This window comes from Saccostrea cucullata, unplaced genomic scaffold (assembly GCF_032062105.1).
Source record: "Saccostrea cucullata isolate Sc308-1 unplaced genomic scaffold, CSIRO_AGI_Scuc_v1 ctg3447, whole genome shotgun sequence".
Taxonomy (NCBI): Eukaryota; Metazoa; Mollusca; class Bivalvia; order Ostreida; family Ostreidae; genus Saccostrea; species Saccostrea cuccullata.
In genome coordinates, this window is record NW_026938738.1 from 5,732 (window position 1) to 25,391 (window position 19,660).

At 32.9% G+C, this 19,660-nt stretch overlaps 1 protein-coding gene and 1 long non-coding RNA gene across 2 annotated transcripts in view; both read right to left on the reverse strand.

The window, feature by feature from the left end:
* Positions 1-617: 617 nt before the first annotated feature.
* The window catches only part of LOC134251120 (uncharacterized), a gene marked incomplete at its 3' end in the record, with an annotated part of 52,668 nt that continues 33,625 nt past the window's right edge, over positions 618-19,660 (reverse strand). The window contains exon 7 of the mRNA XM_062733481.1: positions 618-653. Coding sequence (XP_062589465.1) covers positions 618-653 — 36 coding nt within the window. The remainder of the gene's footprint in view (positions 654-19,660) is intronic.
* On the reverse strand, positions 8,225-17,481 carry LOC134251119 (uncharacterized). The gene is made up of 3 exons (XR_009988672.1): positions 17,339-17,481; positions 10,143-10,218; positions 8,225-8,957 (listed from the first exon to the last, which is right to left on the reverse strand). It is a non-coding gene; the product is annotated as an uncharacterized LOC134251119 (long non-coding RNA).

The following is a 19,660-nucleotide window of genomic DNA, read 5'->3' on the forward strand; positions in this document are numbered from 1 at the left end:
TACGATATGATCTATATAGCCCTACCCTAACACCAGAACCCCTGACCCAGGGGCCATGAATTTCAAAATATTGGTAGAGGACTCTAAGCTGATTACATTCATGTCAACAGTTTGACTACTTGATGTTCAGGAATAAAAAAGAAGATTTTTAATTATTGCATTAATTTTGGTGATTTTTGCACCACCCCTCAGGCCCCAGGGGGGCAGGGAGCATGAAATTCAATTTTTTTGTTCCCCTTCACCCATGGAGGCTGCGTACCAAATTTGGTTGAAATTGGTTCAGTGGTTCCAGAGAAAAAGTTAAAATTGTTCAAAAGTTTACGACCAACGTAGGATGACGGACGAAAACAGATAGCAATAGGTCACCTAAGTTCAATCAAGTGACCTAAAAATGGAAATCAATAAATGAAGAGTTAGCAATTTGTTTGAAAAATCAATATATTCTTTATAAAGAAGTTTTCAATCAGTCACACAATAACATACATATAATGACATTATGTAAATTATTGATGTTGTATAAATTATATTCATTATGCCATATCGCTTACTGTTAATTTATGGACTTCTTAAATAGTAAACTAAAACAAATCAATAGTTTAATAGAATTGAAAACTTACCATCTTGTCCAATTTTGTCTGACTTTTGCTTTTTCCCTAATAAGAAAAGGTACCCTCTGCTATAAATTCGCTAAGAAAATTTAAAATTTCTAATATTGATTTTCATGAACAACAAAAACATAAGACACATGGAAAATATATGTAGTTCGAATGATGTCTTATTTCAATATCACTTGGCACACCTGTAGACTACACTGAAATACATTAAGCAGATGCTCTAACAATTGCGCCACGCAGGCGACAAGTTGATTTGGAATCAGACTTTAACTGTAGGAGGCGTACCATTTTGAAATTATTCAACAGATATTTCAGGTTTAGTTACCACAACAGAAAGAAGATGGGCGCATTTGGCGAGTGATCTGCAGGAATTATTTGTACGAAAATTTATGGTTTAAATGTCCATGATTTGGTTGGCTGAACATAGCTGGTCAGATTTTACAAACACGTCCAGAGGTTTTTTTTCATTTAGTTTGAAAGACATTGTAAAATTGTAACATTTATGTCCATTTTTCCTAGGGGGTACTATAATATAGTAATGTTTCACAAAAAATAAACACCTAAAATATTTAATGTATTGATGCATGCTACGTGTACATGTACATTATAGAATAGAATATTAAAATTGATTTCACTCGAGATCCAAACTGAAACAAAAGAGGGTGTTGCAGTTCTTTTGTTATTTTCCCTAAATGTGTAGCAGATTAAAAGAATTTTTACGTCGCAGAAACTCATATTAATTTTTTTCAAATGCAACAATATATAAAGCACAACGAGAAACAATATTTGGAAGGTGTGTATTGACTTCCAATTTGCCAATAAATGATGTGAAAATTTTGGCTAACGGCAAAATATATCAGATTTTCCGTTTTTGACTCACACAAATTGTTCCCACGAAAATAGTTCCACCATTAATAAGTAGATACAACATAATTGTTCATGATAAGAATAATGTTGTGTATGTCATACGTAAAAGAAACCAAAATTAATGTAAATTTTTCCTCCAAAGATCACTTTCCCCCCTAAATACAAATAAAAAATGTTAATATTCCTATGCTCGCTCCCTCCTAAGCTTTTTTTTTAAACATGTTTGATAACAGAGAATATCTAGGTCATTCTTCGGTTGATATTTTTTCACCTATGAATTGATTATACTACATGTATATCAACAACTGTAGTAGAATCATGTTAATTGTTTGTTAATCATCATATAGTTTCGTCTTAGAGAAAAAAATAATCGTTCTGTGTGTTTAGTATATTAAATGACGGAATTTTCACTCCCTGAGCAGATTCCTGCACGTGTGTAGACAAACTACATATGGGAGAGTACTAGCTATAAAATGTGTAACAAAACCCGAACTGGGCCGGGGATTTCTAAACTGACAAGCGTTTAATTTTTATTAATAAGAATTTGTATTCATGTGATCTTATTTTGAAAAAAATTCTGTCTGCCATCGTAACTTCTCTGTTCGCGGGAGTCTGTTTGACAACTCCATCGCACGTGTGTAGACCAAGGCTAACTGGTCTTGCGGACACAGGTATGTGTACTGTTTGTTAGGTGACTGGGTGGCCGTAATGCTGCGGACTCACGAAATTTACACAAGTTTTTTATAACTAGACATGCAGTGCAGTTTATTTTTTATAAAAATCATTAAACACTCTTAAACATATTAAATCTAAAAGTCGAATATCTTTGGATATGGGGTAACCCATATCTAATCTTGTTTCCATATGTAATGGCAGTGCAATGAAATTATATATATTTTGAAAGAGAGGTGGTAGAGGGATGTCAAGAAGTTAATTGAGTAATAACTATATATTAAAAATACAGGATTAATTAAATTGTTTTCCTTGATATGCTTTGACTTAAAACTAATGCTTTATTTCGTTTTGTCTTGGAAAAATTAATTTACTGTATTGTTTAAATTTTTTTTTACATACTGTAGTTATTGCAATTTTGGTCTCTTAGCTAATAGCTAAGATTTGATTTGAAACAATTAAAATGTCTTGGACATAAAACCAACATTTTGATTATGGTACGAAGTTTTATTTCATGATAAATATTTTCGCACAATGTCTACAGTATATCTTTCAGAATGCTTCTTTAGCCATTGTGCTTTTTGTTGTTCCAACCTTTTTCGTGCAAAATGACGAAAGTGTTTTGCTGTATTAAGCAGGAAATACCCTCCATAAACATAGTCCTCTACGTAGCTGTATCCATATTTAGACATAACGAGGGTATTTAAATGTCCTTCTCGATATATAGGGAATAATCGCGAGTTTCTGCAAAACTCTCTTTATCTGATTCAAAATTTTAATACATCAGTACATAAAACGGAACTGACAAAATAAATGGTTGTTTGCATGGAAAAAAAAATTAACGCCCCATGCCAGGATCGAACCAAAAACGTTTCACTTTGAGTACACTGAACAGGTAGCCCAACTTACTGCGCTATTACCACTTCACATATATAATTGATTTAAAAAGGACAGAGAAGCACCACATTCACACATTTGGATTTTTGGGGGAAAAGTTCATTTTTCATGGTCTCTGGGTCTTCTCTCCATTTTTTGAAAAAAGTGTATTCGTTTCTTTGAATTAAAATACACACAAATAACGTTTCAAAATCATGGAGAGAAGACCCATAAAAGAAAATATTTAGAAAAAACGTGTTTAAAAATGTACAATTTTGTACCAAATGTCTGATCTGACCAATTTTCAAGTTATTTTTTTTTTAGCAAATCAAAGCTCAATTTCGAGAAAATATTTTCCTTTCCTGTTGCACAAGAACCCGATAAATAAAAAAAGATTAAGATTCCTGCCGAATGCCAATCAAAAGCGCCCTCGTTCTTTCCATTTTTAGTTACAATGACAACACCTAAAATCAAAAATTGGTGCACTTAAATATGTGTAATTTACAGGTGTGCCAAATTTAACATGGCTGAATCTACTTGATCTGCGCATACGATTTAACGCAGCGTCAACTCAAGCACGTCACAGTACCCTTGGCTGCCGTCACAATTGAAAACAATAACGTCACAATTAAAATGACGTCAAATTGCGCTAGAATGTTTCGCTGATCTTGCATACCTGGAAGCTCTATAGACTGTGCATATTGAAAGCTGGCTCATTCTGGCATTTCTATTATTTACATCAGGGTTTTTTAAAATTGATACTAAGTAATCACTTGTAGAAAATAATTTATTTTGAGGTATCAATATTTAGGTACAGGTTCATTAATTTTATCTTGTTTTAATTCAATTAGTGAGTTAGAAAAAAACAAAGAAACACACAACCAAATTTAAAAGTACAATGTATACGATTTTAGTCTTTCTCCTTGAGCATGTTGAATAGCTTATACACATCCCTTTTTACTGCGGACTTAATTATGCATGGATTAACTTGTGTTTGAAAAAGTCTCTGAATCATTTGAATGCAACCACCAAAATATTCTTTTTTTCTGTATAATACACAATGCTAGTAAATTTCGTATTTTTGTCGCCTTTTTACTCCCCCCCCCCCTTTCACCGTTTTTTCCACGTAAAACAACGTTGTGTGTTAAAAATTAAAGCATGGAGAAAAAAAATATTTCGTAATGTAAGATTTATTCAATTTTTAGAAACTAATGTCACAGGGTGACTATTACTTGGTTTTTATTTTATTTAAAATATTCAGTTCATTTAAGATTAGTACAGCTAGCCATGCACTTATCATAGTAAATAAGATAGCTGTAGTAAATTCATTCATTCATTCATATCTGGGCATTCATTGTCATCGTGTTCGTATTGTATTCTGGTTTGTACGGTGTTCACTGTCACGTGAGTATTTGGTTGTCACGTGATTGTTTTGTGGTCTACTATTATCACACCCTATTACCGGCAACTGTGGCAACCGATGCAACTGTGACAACAGACAGCAAAGTTCTTTATCGCTATGACAGAGACATAATTGATATCATAATTTTGACTATTCATAACACTCATTTACTTTCGTTTGGTGGTTTCCCCTTTTGATATAACCTTAAACTATTTTTCTGTTGAATATTAAACAATGATTTCTTATTGAAACAAAATAAACACAGAATAAAGTTAAATTTCAATCGTTATTCAAGAAAAATTGGTCAAACTCAGCTTATAAAACAAGAGGCCCATGGGCCACATCGCTCACCTGAGAAGCTTTGACAATTCTTTTCTTTACCGGATTTCCCCTTTGTTATACATAATGCATCCCCACCCTACCCCACTGATCATAATTTAGACATTTTGAAATCTATACTACCCCATGATCCTTCCATGGGCACATATGTTTCAGCTTTTTTTGCCCAGTGGTTCCTGAGAAGAAGATTTTCAAAGATTTTTCCTATATATTTCTATGTAAAACTTTGATTCCCTATAATGGCCCCGCCCTTCCCCTGGGGGTCATGATTCCTAAAATTAAGAATTTACACTACCCCAGAATGCTTCCACATAAGCTTCACTTTTTCTGGCCCAGTGGTTCTTGAGAAGATTTTCAAAGATTTTTTCTATATTTTTCTATATAAAACTTTGATTCCCCATTGTGGCCCCGCCCTTCCCCCGGGGGTCATTATTTGAACAATTTAGAATCTACACTACTCCAAGATCTTTCCACATAAGTTTCAGCTTTTCTGGCCTAACGGTACTTGACAGAAAGATTTTTAATGTTTTGTTCCTATATATTTCTATATAAAACTTTGATACCCCATTGTGGCCTGCCCTTCCCCCGGGGGTCATGATTTGAACAATTTAGAATCTACACTACCCCGGGATGCTTCCACATAAGTTTCAGCTTTTCTTTCCCAGTGGTTCTTGAGAAGAAGTTATTTAAAGACTTTTCCTATACAGTAAAACTCGTTTAGTACGAACACAGATATAGCAAAGTCACGGATATAGCGAAGTTTTTCTGGGTCCCCGTCAATACTTTAACAAAACTTTGAAAAATTTTACGGTTATAACAAACTCTGATATAACGAATTTACGGATATAGCAAACTGATTTTGAGTCCCGTTGGGTTAAATATAATGAAATTTACATCTTTTATAACGAACTTTCAAAGATTATAAAAAGTTTGATAAATTGAACTGACTTTATTTCCGTTTAGCATTTGTATATAAAATTCAATTCATAATAAAACCTTAGTTATCGAAGATATGTTTTGTAATATTTGCTTCCCTAACATATTTGGTAGTAATTCTTGAAGTAAAACATCCATATTGCGAATTCGCTTTACTGGTTAAACGAATTCGTTATACGGATATAACGAATTACGGATATAGCGAATTAAATTCACAGGTCCCAAGGACTTCGCTATAACCGAGTTTTACTGTATATTTCTATTTAAAACTTTGATACCCAATTGTGGCCCCGCCCTTCCCCAGGGGGTCGTGATGTGAACAATTTAGAATCTACACTATACCAGGATGCTTCCACATAAGTTTCAGCTTTTCTGGCCCAGTGGTTCTTGAGAAGAAGATTTTCAAAGATTTTTCCTATATATTTCTATATAAAACTTTGATTCCTCATTGTGGCCCCGCCCTTCCCCCGGGGGTCATGATGTGAACAATTTAGAATCTACACTATACCAGGTTGCTTCCACATAAGTTTCAGCTTTACTGGCCCAGTGGTTCTTGAGAAGAAGATTTTTTAATGACCCAACCCTATTTTTGTCTTTCCTTGATTATCTCCCCTTGCGAGGGGATATGTCCCTTCATTTTAACAATTTAAATTCCCCTTCACCCAAGGATGCTTTGTACCAAGTTTGGTCAAAATTGGCCCAGTGGTTCTTGAGAAGAAGTCGAAAATGTGAAAAGTTTACAGACGGACAGACAGACAGACAGACGGACAGCTAGACGGACGGACACACATTTGGTTATATATTGGGTACATCAAGTCCAAGTCCTATTGGATACTGCTTATTGGATACAAAAAAAGTGTACACACGAGAGAGCATTATTTGGGTAGTTACTGTTCAAATCTTATTGGATATTAATCCTCGTGTCCGTATTTTATTGGGTTTTTTCTTATTGTTTTTTATTCATTTCAAATTTATTATATATATAATATTTGCTGGTAAATTAAGACAAGACTGAAAACCTTTGATTTTGAACCCATATTTTTGTCAATTTCTGTGATATAGCTCTTTTATTGTGACACCTAACTAATTTGTTCTTAGCAATAAGGATACTAATATTAAAATACATGAATACCTAAGTGCAAAAAAAAAACCGAATTGTGAAAACACAACTCAACACATCTCAGACTCTGTTCAACCTTTCTTGAATAACAAAATTAAGTATTTAAGGAGAAACCTTTTTGAGTCATGACCAATTAATAATAAGCAAATGCCCATTACATGTTGGACAGAATGAAGGTATCCAACAGGCATTGGACAGGTGTCCTATACCTGTTGGGTTGTATTTTGATGAAGGGATTAAACTACCCAAGAACAATTGAACATGTGTACATTGTCCAATTCTATTTGGGTTTCTTGAATCTCCTCATCAAAATACAACCCAACAGGTAATGGACACCTGTCCAACTCCTCTTGGATATCTACATCCCACCCAACAGGTAATGGACACTTGTCCAATTCTTCTTGGGTTTCTTGAATTGTTTCATCAGAATACCACCCAACAGGTAATGGACATCTGTCCAACTCCTCTTGGATATCTACATCCCACCCAACAGGCAATGGACACTTGTCTAATTCTTCTTGGGTTTCTTGAATTGCATCATTAAAATACAACCCAACAGGTAATGGACACCTGTCCAACTCCTCTTGGATATCTACATCCCACCCAACAGGTAATGGACACTTGTCCAATTCTTCTTGGGTTTCTTGAATTGTTTCATCAGAATACCACCCAACAGGTAATGGACACCTGTCCAACTCCTCTTGGATATCTACATCTCACCCAACAGGTAATGGACACTTGTCCAATTCTTCTTGGGTTTCTTGAATTGTTTCATCAGAATACCACCCAACAGGTAATGGACATCTGCCCAACTCCTCTTGGATATCTACATCCCACCCAACAGGCAATGGACACTTGTCTAATTCTTGGGTTTCTTGAGAATCCCCTCATCAGAATACTACCCAACATGTAATGGACACCTGTCCAATTCCTCTTGGATATCTTCATCCCTTCAATAGTATATAAACTAAAAGGTATTGGACATTCTTCTTGGGTTACTCAATTTTTTTTTCATAAGAAAGAAAACCCAATAGGTATTGGACATTGGTTCAACTCTTCTTGGATACTACATCCCAACATTAAAATAAAACCCAACAGGTGATGTTTACCTGTCCAATTCTTCTTGGGTTACTTATACCCTTCATTAAAATTGTCAAATTTGTCTTGGATATTTATACTCTTGCATTAGATTGCAAACCCAATAAGTATGACATTTACCTTCCCTAGTTGAATTCAAATTTATCTGCATAAGCATACATAAGTCCAAAACATATTTAATACTTTAATTCTAACATTCCACATCTCATTCAGTGTACACTTTACAAATGATAGGATATATATAAGCATTTTGTGCCTAAACTATTTGGCTTTTAAAAAATTTTATAACCATGTTTGCAAAATTTAAATTTAAATATTGGATCTTGGAGCAAGTCAATACAGGTAGAGCAAGATGCTGAAAACCATATTGATAAATAGATCACACCCTTGATAAAATATTTGCCTTCAGTTGCAAAGATTGTGTTGTATTATATGGAAAATTTTTATAATCCTGTTTATTACAGATACATGTACAATGCATATTTTCCCTGTAATAATAAAAATACTTCTGAGATGTAAAAGAATGGATTAAATAGTCACCGATGTTAAAAGATATTACATGATCTCATTAATCTGGTTTGGAAATCACAAACTTAGTTTCGAAGCCGATAAAACAGTGTCGCACCAGAAAACTCAGTTACAAGTACAATGAATGAATTCGTTGTATCAAAACTTTAAAATAATTGATGCACTATGTCCAAATTTTTTCGACAAATCGGGATAAAGATATTAAATCAAATCATCACTGTTATAAGTCTTAGAGCTAGAGAAAAGTCATTACATGCCCAAATTTTACATGTAAGACTTTGATCCTATATTTCAATAAATGTCAAAATGGTTTTATTTTTGTTTCTGTTCAATACTTTCTTCTTCAGGGTCTCTCATGGCCTATACTGTATGATACCTCCATTGACCCTGCTCTTTTATATTGCCATATGTTTATCCAGTAGCAGTGGTTATGCTCAGGCAATCTTTGAAATATTCCTCATTTCATGCATCTCCTTCTGTTCTGCCTCTGTCCATTTTATTCATTCTGCAATTAGATAAAGGCATTTCTTTGCCGTATAAAACATGTTTTTCTTGACTACAGCAAGATCACCCTTTATGTTGATCAAACCCAACCAAAAAGTAGAAGTATATTTCTTATTCAGAAATATGTATTGATAAATAAAATGGAAGAAAAACTAAATAATATCAACTCTTTTTTTCATCTATGTCTAACTGCATCTTCATCCTACCCCCCCCCCCCATCTGCCATAATTCTATCAAAATAGAATCATCATTCAACACACAAAACGATGTTGCATATTAATTAGACAGTATGTTAGTTTCTGATTGTTAAGAAGTAGATTTTAAAAAAGATTTTACACCTATTCCTTGCAAATTTTAGACTTCTAATGTAATCAAAAACATCTCTACACTTAATGATAAAGCTTTCACATTAGTATTGTTTTTTGCCCAATGGTTCTGCTAAAGAGGATTTAAAATTGACCCAAACCTTACTAACTGCTTTGAAATTATATTGAAAGGGACAGAGACACACTTGAAACTCCATCCCCACTTCCTGGGGTATGCTTTGCACAAAATTTAATTAAAATTGACTAAGCTGGATAGAAGTTGAAAATATGAAAAATTACAGTCAAACAGATTATGAATAACTTTCAGCACATCAGACATAAAGTAGTGATCCTTAAATAAAATACACCTACAAGATGAAGCTGTTTTATTCCTTTGAAGTGATATCTAGTATTGTTTCTTTTCCTGTATGCCACCTCTATCAGAACAAGATGTTATACATGTATTAACATAACCTATGACCGTATAGTACACCAGTATTTACTTTACAATTAATTAAGTTCTGGAACCAACCCTCAGATGCCCTTAAAACAAATGATTCTAAACTGGCAAAGGTAAAGGGCATCCGAAGAATTTAAAATAAAATGATAGTACAAACAAGCAAACAGTGTGCATGAAAATGTTGGCAAACACTAGAAAAAATACTAAGGTACTTTCTCAAACTTAACATGAATACTAAAGAGGTTTTATGTAGCTGTATTGCACATACCAAAAGCTTTTCTGCAGTTAAAGGTTGGTTGCCTAGTAGTTATTTAGTATGTACAAGTTTTCCCTCTATCTCTTCTAATTTAAGAAGCGAAAATGTCTCTAAAAATCTTATGGTTGGCATGAAGTATTCCTGTTCATTTTACTGATTACTTACAATTGTCCTATTTCTGAGGGTCATCTTCTGATGAGTGTGTTCTCTGCAATGTTCACAATTGAAGTTCCTGTTTGACCTGTTACATATTGAAAATCCTCAATGAACATGATTATGGTTTTAATTTCCATTGTAATCATTGATTACTTTTATTAAAAAAAATCTAAACCAATTTATTGTAACATAATACTTAGGAAAATATTTATGTAATATCAATGGAAAAAAGGAATCATTATCTCCAGTTATCCCAAAATCACAAGTAAGCATTAATCATATAAATTCACATACGTAAACCCATTAGCTTTTTTGCTATTAAATCATAGTCATCGCTGTGCAATAAAGGAAATCAAGTACTAATCCACAGCTTTGTGGCAATAAAGTTACTATCCCCGAGTAAAAAGTGACAAGCCCAAATATAGAGGCAAAAATTAAAAAGTATACATTGAAAAAAAGTTCATCGTGAAAAAAGTCAGGGGCCCGTTTCATCAAAAGTCGTAAAGTTAAGCCTTAACTTTGATCTGCGCATACGTTTTAACGCAGCGTCGACTCAGGCACGTCACAATACCCTTGACTGCCGTCACAATTAAACATAATAAAGTCACAATTAAAATGACGTCAAATTGCGCTAAACTGTTTCGATGATCTTGCTTACCTGGTAGCTCTATAGAATATGCATTGAAAGCTAGCATTTCTATGGATTAATTAACAACTTTGGGACCTAAATAATTTTGAGGGATCAATTTTTTGGTAAAGATTTATTAATTTTATCCTGTTTTATTTAAATTTGTGAGTTTAATAAAACAAACGCTGCAACTAAAAGTAAACGATTTTAGTCTTTCTCTTTGAACATGTTGAAGTGTTTATACACACTCTTTTTATTGCGGATTTAAATATGCATGGATTTTCTTCAGTTTTAAAAAATAAAATAAGTCTATAAATCATTTAAATTGAACCCCCGAAATATTTAATTTTTCTATATACTGTAAATCACTTTTTATTCGCGAGAACTTTATTTTCGCGTAATTGCGACGGTATGGTCGCAAAAATTTCATTCTTGCGTATAATATAATTCCTTCAGATTATATAGAGCAATGACCACAATTTGTAAAAATTTTGTCTAGCTTATCAAGAATCAATTACTATCTCGCAAGAATAAGGTGTCTCAGAAATTAGTGATCTACACTAGTACATAATATTAGTAAAAATCGCAATTTTGTCGCCTTTGCCCCCCCCCCCCCCTTCTACACTTATTTCCCACGTAAAACAACGTCGCGTGTTAAGAGAAAAATAAAGTATGGCGAGAAAATGATTTCATAATATAAGAATTATTTATTATTTAGAAACTAATACAGTATTGCAATCGTTTGTTGGTGTTATGTAAACCCATTGCGACCTATAAAATACGTAGTTGGACAGAATAAATCTCAATTTTGTGTTTTGACATGCCCCCTTTTCATTGCAATAAAGGCTACCGCCAATTTTCTTTTCATTTTTCATAAGAAGAATGAAAATTGCATGATTTATGTGAAAAACAAAGAAATTCATCATGTATTTTTTTTATTTGTAAATTTCTTTGTTTTTTGAAGAGTTTTAGTATGTAATTGTGTATAAAAACACGAAAAATGGTCCATATCTTGACAGTGCCCCCATTTCACCACAATAATTTAACAAAATTTCATCCTAATTTTTCTAAGCATTTACAAGTATATTTATAAATTAAACATTTTTATCATTCCGTTTTCGTAATTTTCAACTAGATCGGGCCTCGTTAACTTTAGCGTACTTCCGGGGATTAAAATTTATGTCGGGCGTAAAAAAGTGGCGTAAGTCTAGTCGTAAAAGATACGCTTAGTTTTTGCATTGCGCAGGTGCAAAAAATTATACAAACATGTATTAACTATATATATTAAATATGAAAAAGTTAGACACACGCATAAATTCAAGTTAGTATATATTGTATTATTTTTCAATTTTATAATATAAAACACTGTGCAGAGAACGTTTTTATCCGGAAGTAAAATTAATTATATTAACTATATATATTAAATATGAAAAACGTATATATTTTTAAGTAACACGGAAAGAACATTCTGATTAAAAGTCTTTTCAATGTTTAGAAAACATTTAATTCTAAATAACTACTCCCACCCCAATCCCCATACACCAACACTTAAACTTATATGTATAGAGCAGCCCGGTCCTCCGGGCTGCAATAACACAAGTTATAGATAAATTAATACTTGCACTAATTGAAACATGCATGGGTTTATAGTGTTATGTAAAAGACATGCATCTTTTAAGAAACCAATTTTAGTTTTTTACAATATTTCAATAATAAAAGTCTAATAAATTGAAAGGATGAAAAGGACAGTACATGTACTTGTATTTCGGAATTAAGCAAAACTATTCATTTTGGAAATTTAATTACAGCCACACCACCTCTTCCCGAAATTGATACAGGTTAATAACTTCGCCTTTGATAATAAATTTCATGATTCGATAAATACTGATTCTACTGACAAATACTAATAATTAAGTTTGAGACAGAATAAGATTTAAAAATTTTAATAAGAAATGTATATGCAAGCAAAAATAATGAAAACAAAATGCAAACGGTTTACATATGAACACATTTTGAGTCAAGAAATAAATTTTACACGTTTACTACTTTAGTACATGTAAGATAATCCTCTCTGTATTTATTAATTTTTTGTCAATTCAATTGATTCATAATTGTTCAGTTATAGAAAAAAATTCTTCACTATCTGCAGATTAAATTTGATGTACCGTTATAAAAGTACGCAGAGAGAGAGAGAGAGAGAGAGAGAGAGAGAGAGAGAGAGAGAGAGAGAGAGAGAGAGAGAGAGAGAGGTTTGGAAAAATGACTACAAAGATATTCTTACAAAAATTCTCTGCTTGTGTGGTCTCTGTCTTTAAAATTTAGTTACAGCTACTCTTTATTTTGTTTTCATTAAAATGTAAGTAATGCAGGAAATCAAAAACATGTATATTTTCATCTTATATGTGCTTTATATGCGCTCAGATTATCTTATACTATGTAAGATTTGCTCTTTTAAACAAAATTATGAAAACTAAAGATGTCTTCTGCATCAATGTTTGTCTGAGAAAAAAAAAATTGGGAATAATTCATTCTTGAACTTAACTGTGTAATTATCACCGTCTTACATCGATATTATAAAAGCAATAATTTATTACCACTTTCAAAAATTTCTTGACGTTGCGCACGATGTTGGTACTATAATATCTAACTCTTTATGTCGCAAAGAAATTGGCGGTTTCGTGATGTCATATTTACTTTGAATTAAAAACAAAATCATTTATTTTATCTAAAGTAATCAATAATTCTTAAAATTTTCTTTTAAATAATTTAAAATTATTTTAACTATGATGAGGCGTTACTCAGTATTGGTCATTTACAGCGAAATTCCCGTGTCCGACGTTACATCAATTATTGTTCGCGCAACTAAAAGGTATGAAAAAATGCACTTACACGTCTCTTAAATGAAACTTAGGGGGTACAATAAGATATATGCATTCTTTAAGATATTGCTAAGGTTTTAACATCATTTCATCAATTTCATGAATTTAGACTGGATCTACAGTGCGTAAGTAAAATGTCTTACAGAAAAAAAAATCGTTTCCTTACACTGACATTAGCCGAAATGGAGATGTACCAGACATAAATCCGAGACAAATATTAATTTTGATGAATAATCTTTCAGCACATATATTTTTAAGATTAATTGAGTTGAGACATTTTATATTACTTTTCCAACGTAAATATTAGGAAGGCTTTCTTAAGTGTAGCCATTTTGTTATGCACGCACGAGTCACTGTACATGTATTGTTACTAAATATGTCTATGAGACCCCAACCCCCTCCCTGGGTTGGGGTCTATGATTCGCCGGGAACATCAGTTGTCCCAGATACCTAGGAAAATAATTACTTTTGTCCTTAACTAAGTAATCTATACATTCAATGTTAATTAATCTGCAAATTCGGGAGATTCTGAACCCTCTCTCCGACCCCCTCTGGATCCACGCATGTGGACGAGAAGTAAATTATAAATGGACTCTTCAAACATGACAAAAGCTATTTGGTTTTAAGATGGGTTATTTTTTTGAATTTTTTTCTTAAATGTAGAAAATTACATGAAAGATGATAACTATGGCAGTGTCCATGTTTTGCTGTGGGAAACCCAAAATATGTTGCGGATCAAAAAGTACAATAAGGCACAATGGCAATATATAATAAAGATTCTGTGAAAATTTCACCAAATTTCAATCAGTGATATGAAAGGAGTTGCGGATAGAGATGGGTTCCCCCAAAGCGTAACAGATGGACGGACGGACATCCCGATTACTAAATAGTATATACATGTACATATACATGTACCGTCAAGCGGGGTGTAGAAATACAGTTATATATGTAAATTGATTTACAATACCTTAGACATACAATACCACAATCAAATGTGTATGAATGCATTGTCAAAACGTAAGAAATCTCTAATAAGACAATCTTTTCTTCTCAGCAGAAATTTATCAAAATATTATTTGAGTACGTTATTACTCAAATCAACTACGTCCCCAAGTAGTTGTAACAACACCCCCCCCCCTCCCCCTCTTTATAATATGTATAATTAAATAATGCATTGTTTGTATTTTAAATTCTTCTTAGAACCTTACTTTTTCTTTAGAACTCGCTAAAATTAATAAAAAGGCCTTATTTTAACTTTACGCCCTAACTTACGCCTACCCATGAGTAGACGTAAAATTTTGGCCTAAATTTAGTCAGGCGTAACGATACGCTCTTTAATGAAACAAATATTCGTGCTAGTCCCGACTTTCCGCCGGCATAGCGCTACGACTGGGTGTACGACCTTTGATGAATCGGGCCCCTGGGTATTAACTACAGATGATTCTTTTTAAAATAAAAGTTTAATTTAATTTTCGCTAGTAAAATTTAATCATATATAAATTAATGATTTAAAAAAATGAAAAAAAAGATTTTAAATATTCCTTTTCTGGTCATTCACTAGTTCGTCTAATTAAAACGAAGCAAAAATCATTTTGTTTTCATCTTGAATCATTTAAAGCCATATATGGCGTATGTACAATGAAAATTATTAGACTAAAATTATAAGAACTTATTATTTGTATCATTTCTTTATATAAACATGATAAAGATAGAAATTTCCCGTAAATTACAAAATCTAAGTCAATTGCGTTATAAAGATATCAAAATTAAATTTGGATTCTCGGAATTTTCTCCGACTTGGAAGAAAATACAGAAGATTTAAATAACACATTACAGAGAAGATAAAATCGTATTATTAGATAAAACGAGGTGTTCTCCGCGCTCCGAATTGTATGAAAAGCTTTAATTTAAATGTATTAACTATATTTCTTTACTTAATTTTGTATTTTTCAAAAATATATTTTTTATCAGTTACGTCATATATGGCTTTAAATAAAAAAAGCGCAACATAATTGCATGACACTTATCATTGAGCTGATTGAGTAAATGTATATAATTTAATAATGAGATATCTGTGAGGCATATATGTACACAAATATTGCTATATTAAACAAAGGAAAGGGGGGAATTCAAATTAGGAAATAAAAGATCGTTTTTTTTTTTTAGTAAATCAGTCTTCTAGTACTGCAAAATGGATGCTGTTGTGGAAATTTATGGATAATATGAGGATGCTGTCTGGAATACTTCCATATTAGGGAATTTAATAGCAAAAAAGAGTGAAAATACCGGTGGTGCTTTTCATGTATTACATGTGTATTTTAAAATTCCTAATAGCCCAAGGGGATTCCTCAGTGCAGAAAACCACTAGCCCCATCCTCAAAGAATGCGGGTGGTTTCGCTCCTATTACGTGTTCGCGCCGAGTGGTTTCGCTCCCATCACTTGTTCGCGCCGAGTGGATTCGCCCCAGGTGGGTTCGCGCCACTGTATTACTGAAGATACCGCTTATCGGGTAGTCGTTTGATTATCGTTTGATCACTAATGATGAGCAGATTAACTAAAAATAATGATGAGAGACAAGTCGTGCGCTTTTAACATGTATTTCAAAAAACTTCATTCTTCCCCAAACATTTGCCATGGTCAGCTTTTTTTATTCTGAAAATTCTCAACCTTCATTGAAAAGTCAACTAGATTTGTGAAATAAATATATTTTAACATCCAGTCCTAAATTATTCCAAATTAGACGATCAAATGCTAAAAATGGCCTCATTATAAGTATTAATAATACAAAATGGGATGATTATCCGACATAACTCGACATTAACGCTTGGGGTTAATTAATTACAAGCTTAGCTACCTGAGTTATAATTACAGGTAATCGGGGGAAGCCATTCTGTATACTACCCATATCTACTTACCTGTAGATAAATGGGGCGAAACCACTCGACGCGATACCACTCGGCGCGAACACGTAATCGGCGCGAAACCACCCTACACCTCCTCAAAAATGGAAGCCCCGGGTGTAGCGCGATGCTAATTACACACCCATCATGTGAAATAGTTATAGTAGCCCTATATCAATTTCAGTATTGTTTTAAATTAATTAAAACAAATGACAAAAACAATAATTTAAAAAAAAATCAAAATAAAGCAGACACTCAGTCAAAATCAAGGACAGAAAGAAGCACTGTTTTGACTGAAAGTTTTTCAGTAATACAATGAATCTCTTAAGTTACATATCAGATGAGATAAACTTACATACAATTATTTAGTTGTTGTCAATTATCCCATTTATCATCATCTCGGCTCACTTTGCGATTGTAATACAGCTGTCTACATGAACCGATAATTTACAGCTGATTTATGAACACACGATTGTTAAAATTTTCATTCCCCTTTCCAATATACATTGTCAGAACATACTTAGTTGGTTATGATATAAAATTAAATAATCAACACTTTCGATTTATTAAAGATTATCTAACAATATACGATCATTTACTAAATATTTCTCGCCCTCAAGAGAGTTAAAAAGACAGCTAGCTAGAGAAAATTCAAAATACAAACAAGTGCAACTTAGGATTAATTGTTCCGATATATCTATTTTTATTTTGTGCTCAATTGTTTTCAAAATTACATTAAAATCTATTTTCCTTAAACAAGAACCCAGCAATGGATAAATATTAATCGAATAACTTACCTTTTCTCTTGTCAATCAGAAAATCTTGTTGACATTAAGTGTTTCTTAGTCGCCATATTTTTTTTCCATGAAAACAAACGTTGTTATGATCAGGATCAACGGAAGTTGATTTTCGGAACTCTCGAGAATTTAGAGTTCCGAATGTAAAACTTAAATAACAAAACACGGTGCGTCCGTGAAAGCAACTTTTTTGGACACTTTTTTGGACAAATCGTCGTGTCCAAGTTTTGTTGGGTACTAACCTGCAAATACCCAATTAGGGTGTTTTAATCATATTCAGCGACACTTCTTATTGGGTATACCCAATAAGCAAAAAGTACCCAATAAGTACAATCTTGGCATGAAAAATACCCAATAAATGCACTCTCGTAAACACGGACGGACAGACGGACGGACGGACGGACGGACGATGGACAAAATGTGATCAGAAAAGCTCACTTGAGCCTTCGGCTCAGGTGAGCTAATAAAAACTGCTAGTCTGCGGTCACATTTCTTGTTGTATATAATTAAGTTAGACTCTCTACACCACAACTTTATAATGTGGATGGTCTTTGTTGTTTAACAAGTGTGCTGCAAGCGTTTGATTTTGATGGGTGAAGACATTTTGGCTGTCGTGAACAACAGATGTTCGTTTGTGTGGCAAACACTGACGACAGATAATGGCAATCAGTAACACCTTTACTTTAATCTAAATTTCAACTTTTTAAGGTCAAGATCTAATAAATGGAAGGTGCCTAAAGAATTTTCAAATTAAGAAATTAATTCCTTTAGTGATGCTTTATAACACTACATTGATCAAAATAGTTGTTTCTGGGCATAATTTGTAGAAAAACAAGATGAAAAACCATATTTTATACTAGCATTTTCAATGAAAAATTAAGAAAACCAGTATTGAAAATTGGAGTTTTTTCCATATCAGACAAAGAAAATGTATCCATATTGCCTACAGTTTTTCTGAAAACGGTTATTTGTATGTTCTTAGTCTCTACTTTAAAATAATGTTAAATTTAAGATAGGTATCGGGACTACTTTTCATGTGATTTCAAATTGAATTCCATGAAAATACATGTACATTGTACTTTATTTTCTTCATAATTCTATTAGAGCCGTAAAGTACGGGAAAAAGAAAGCTGAAAGTGATTATGACGTCATAATGGATTTAGCACTGAGAAGTTATTCTAAAGTCATTTCCTAGATCTTGACCTTAAAGGGTTTTTTTCTTATCAAGTTCACTGACAAAAATATCGCTAGTTGTCAGATATCTCTACATTATATAATTTATTATTTCAGAAGATGATTGTCTAAGAAAGAAATATAATCTCTCTGCAAACATTTGCTGCAAGTCTAAAGCATACATTGCTGCAAACTTAGGCTTGCTACAAACATTGCTGCAAATCTTCTGCAATGAAGCCAAAGAAACCATAACAAACTTTAAAAACCTTTGTGTTTGCAGCAAGTTTGTAGCTAGTATTGACAAGCTTACAGCAATCAGTTGCCCAAGCAAAAGAGGTTTATCCCTGGCTTTAACCTGCTGCCAATGTTAGATTTTTCAAAGAAATTTATAGAAAATCATATTGTAGAAAGATATTACTACATGTAGTAACGTTTAGTGTTCAAGCTCAAAACTCGATTAAACAATTCAACATGGAGCAGAAAAACGGGAAATTCTAAAACATCAGTATCGGGCACGACCCGTCCCATTCATGGAGGAGTGATCATCACCTGCCAAACAACAACTGCCGTTTGCTCCATGTCATGATCGAAAAAAAAAACAAAAAATAATTCGACAATTCAGTGTGTGCAAATGATGGTCTAACAAAGTCAATAAGCATTTGAATCAATGATTTTATTTGCTGACATGACATTCTATAGAAATAAAGAAATGATGACTTAAAAACAAGACTGTTGATATTCTTGTTTCGTCAATTTGTTTGTCAATTATTTACTTCATTTTAGAAAATCCTAAGTAGCGCATACTCTTGCGTATCTAATCAACAGAGAGTTATACACCCTGTACGTATGTGATGAAGGTAAGTATGGGAAGTTGACGATTGAAAAGTTATAGTAATTATTTTTATAATGAAAATAATTAAAAATAGAGTTACTGTGAGCGATGAGCTCACTAAATGATACCCCCCGCCTCCATATAGTTATAATGGCAAAGTCCATGTTTTGCTGTGGCCGGGAAACCCAAAATATGTGTCGGATCAAAAAGTAAATTAGGAGGTGCACAATGGCTATATGTAATAAAGATTCTGTGAAAGTTTCATTAAATTTCATTCAGTGGTATGGGAGGAGTTGCGGATAAGAGATGGGTACCCC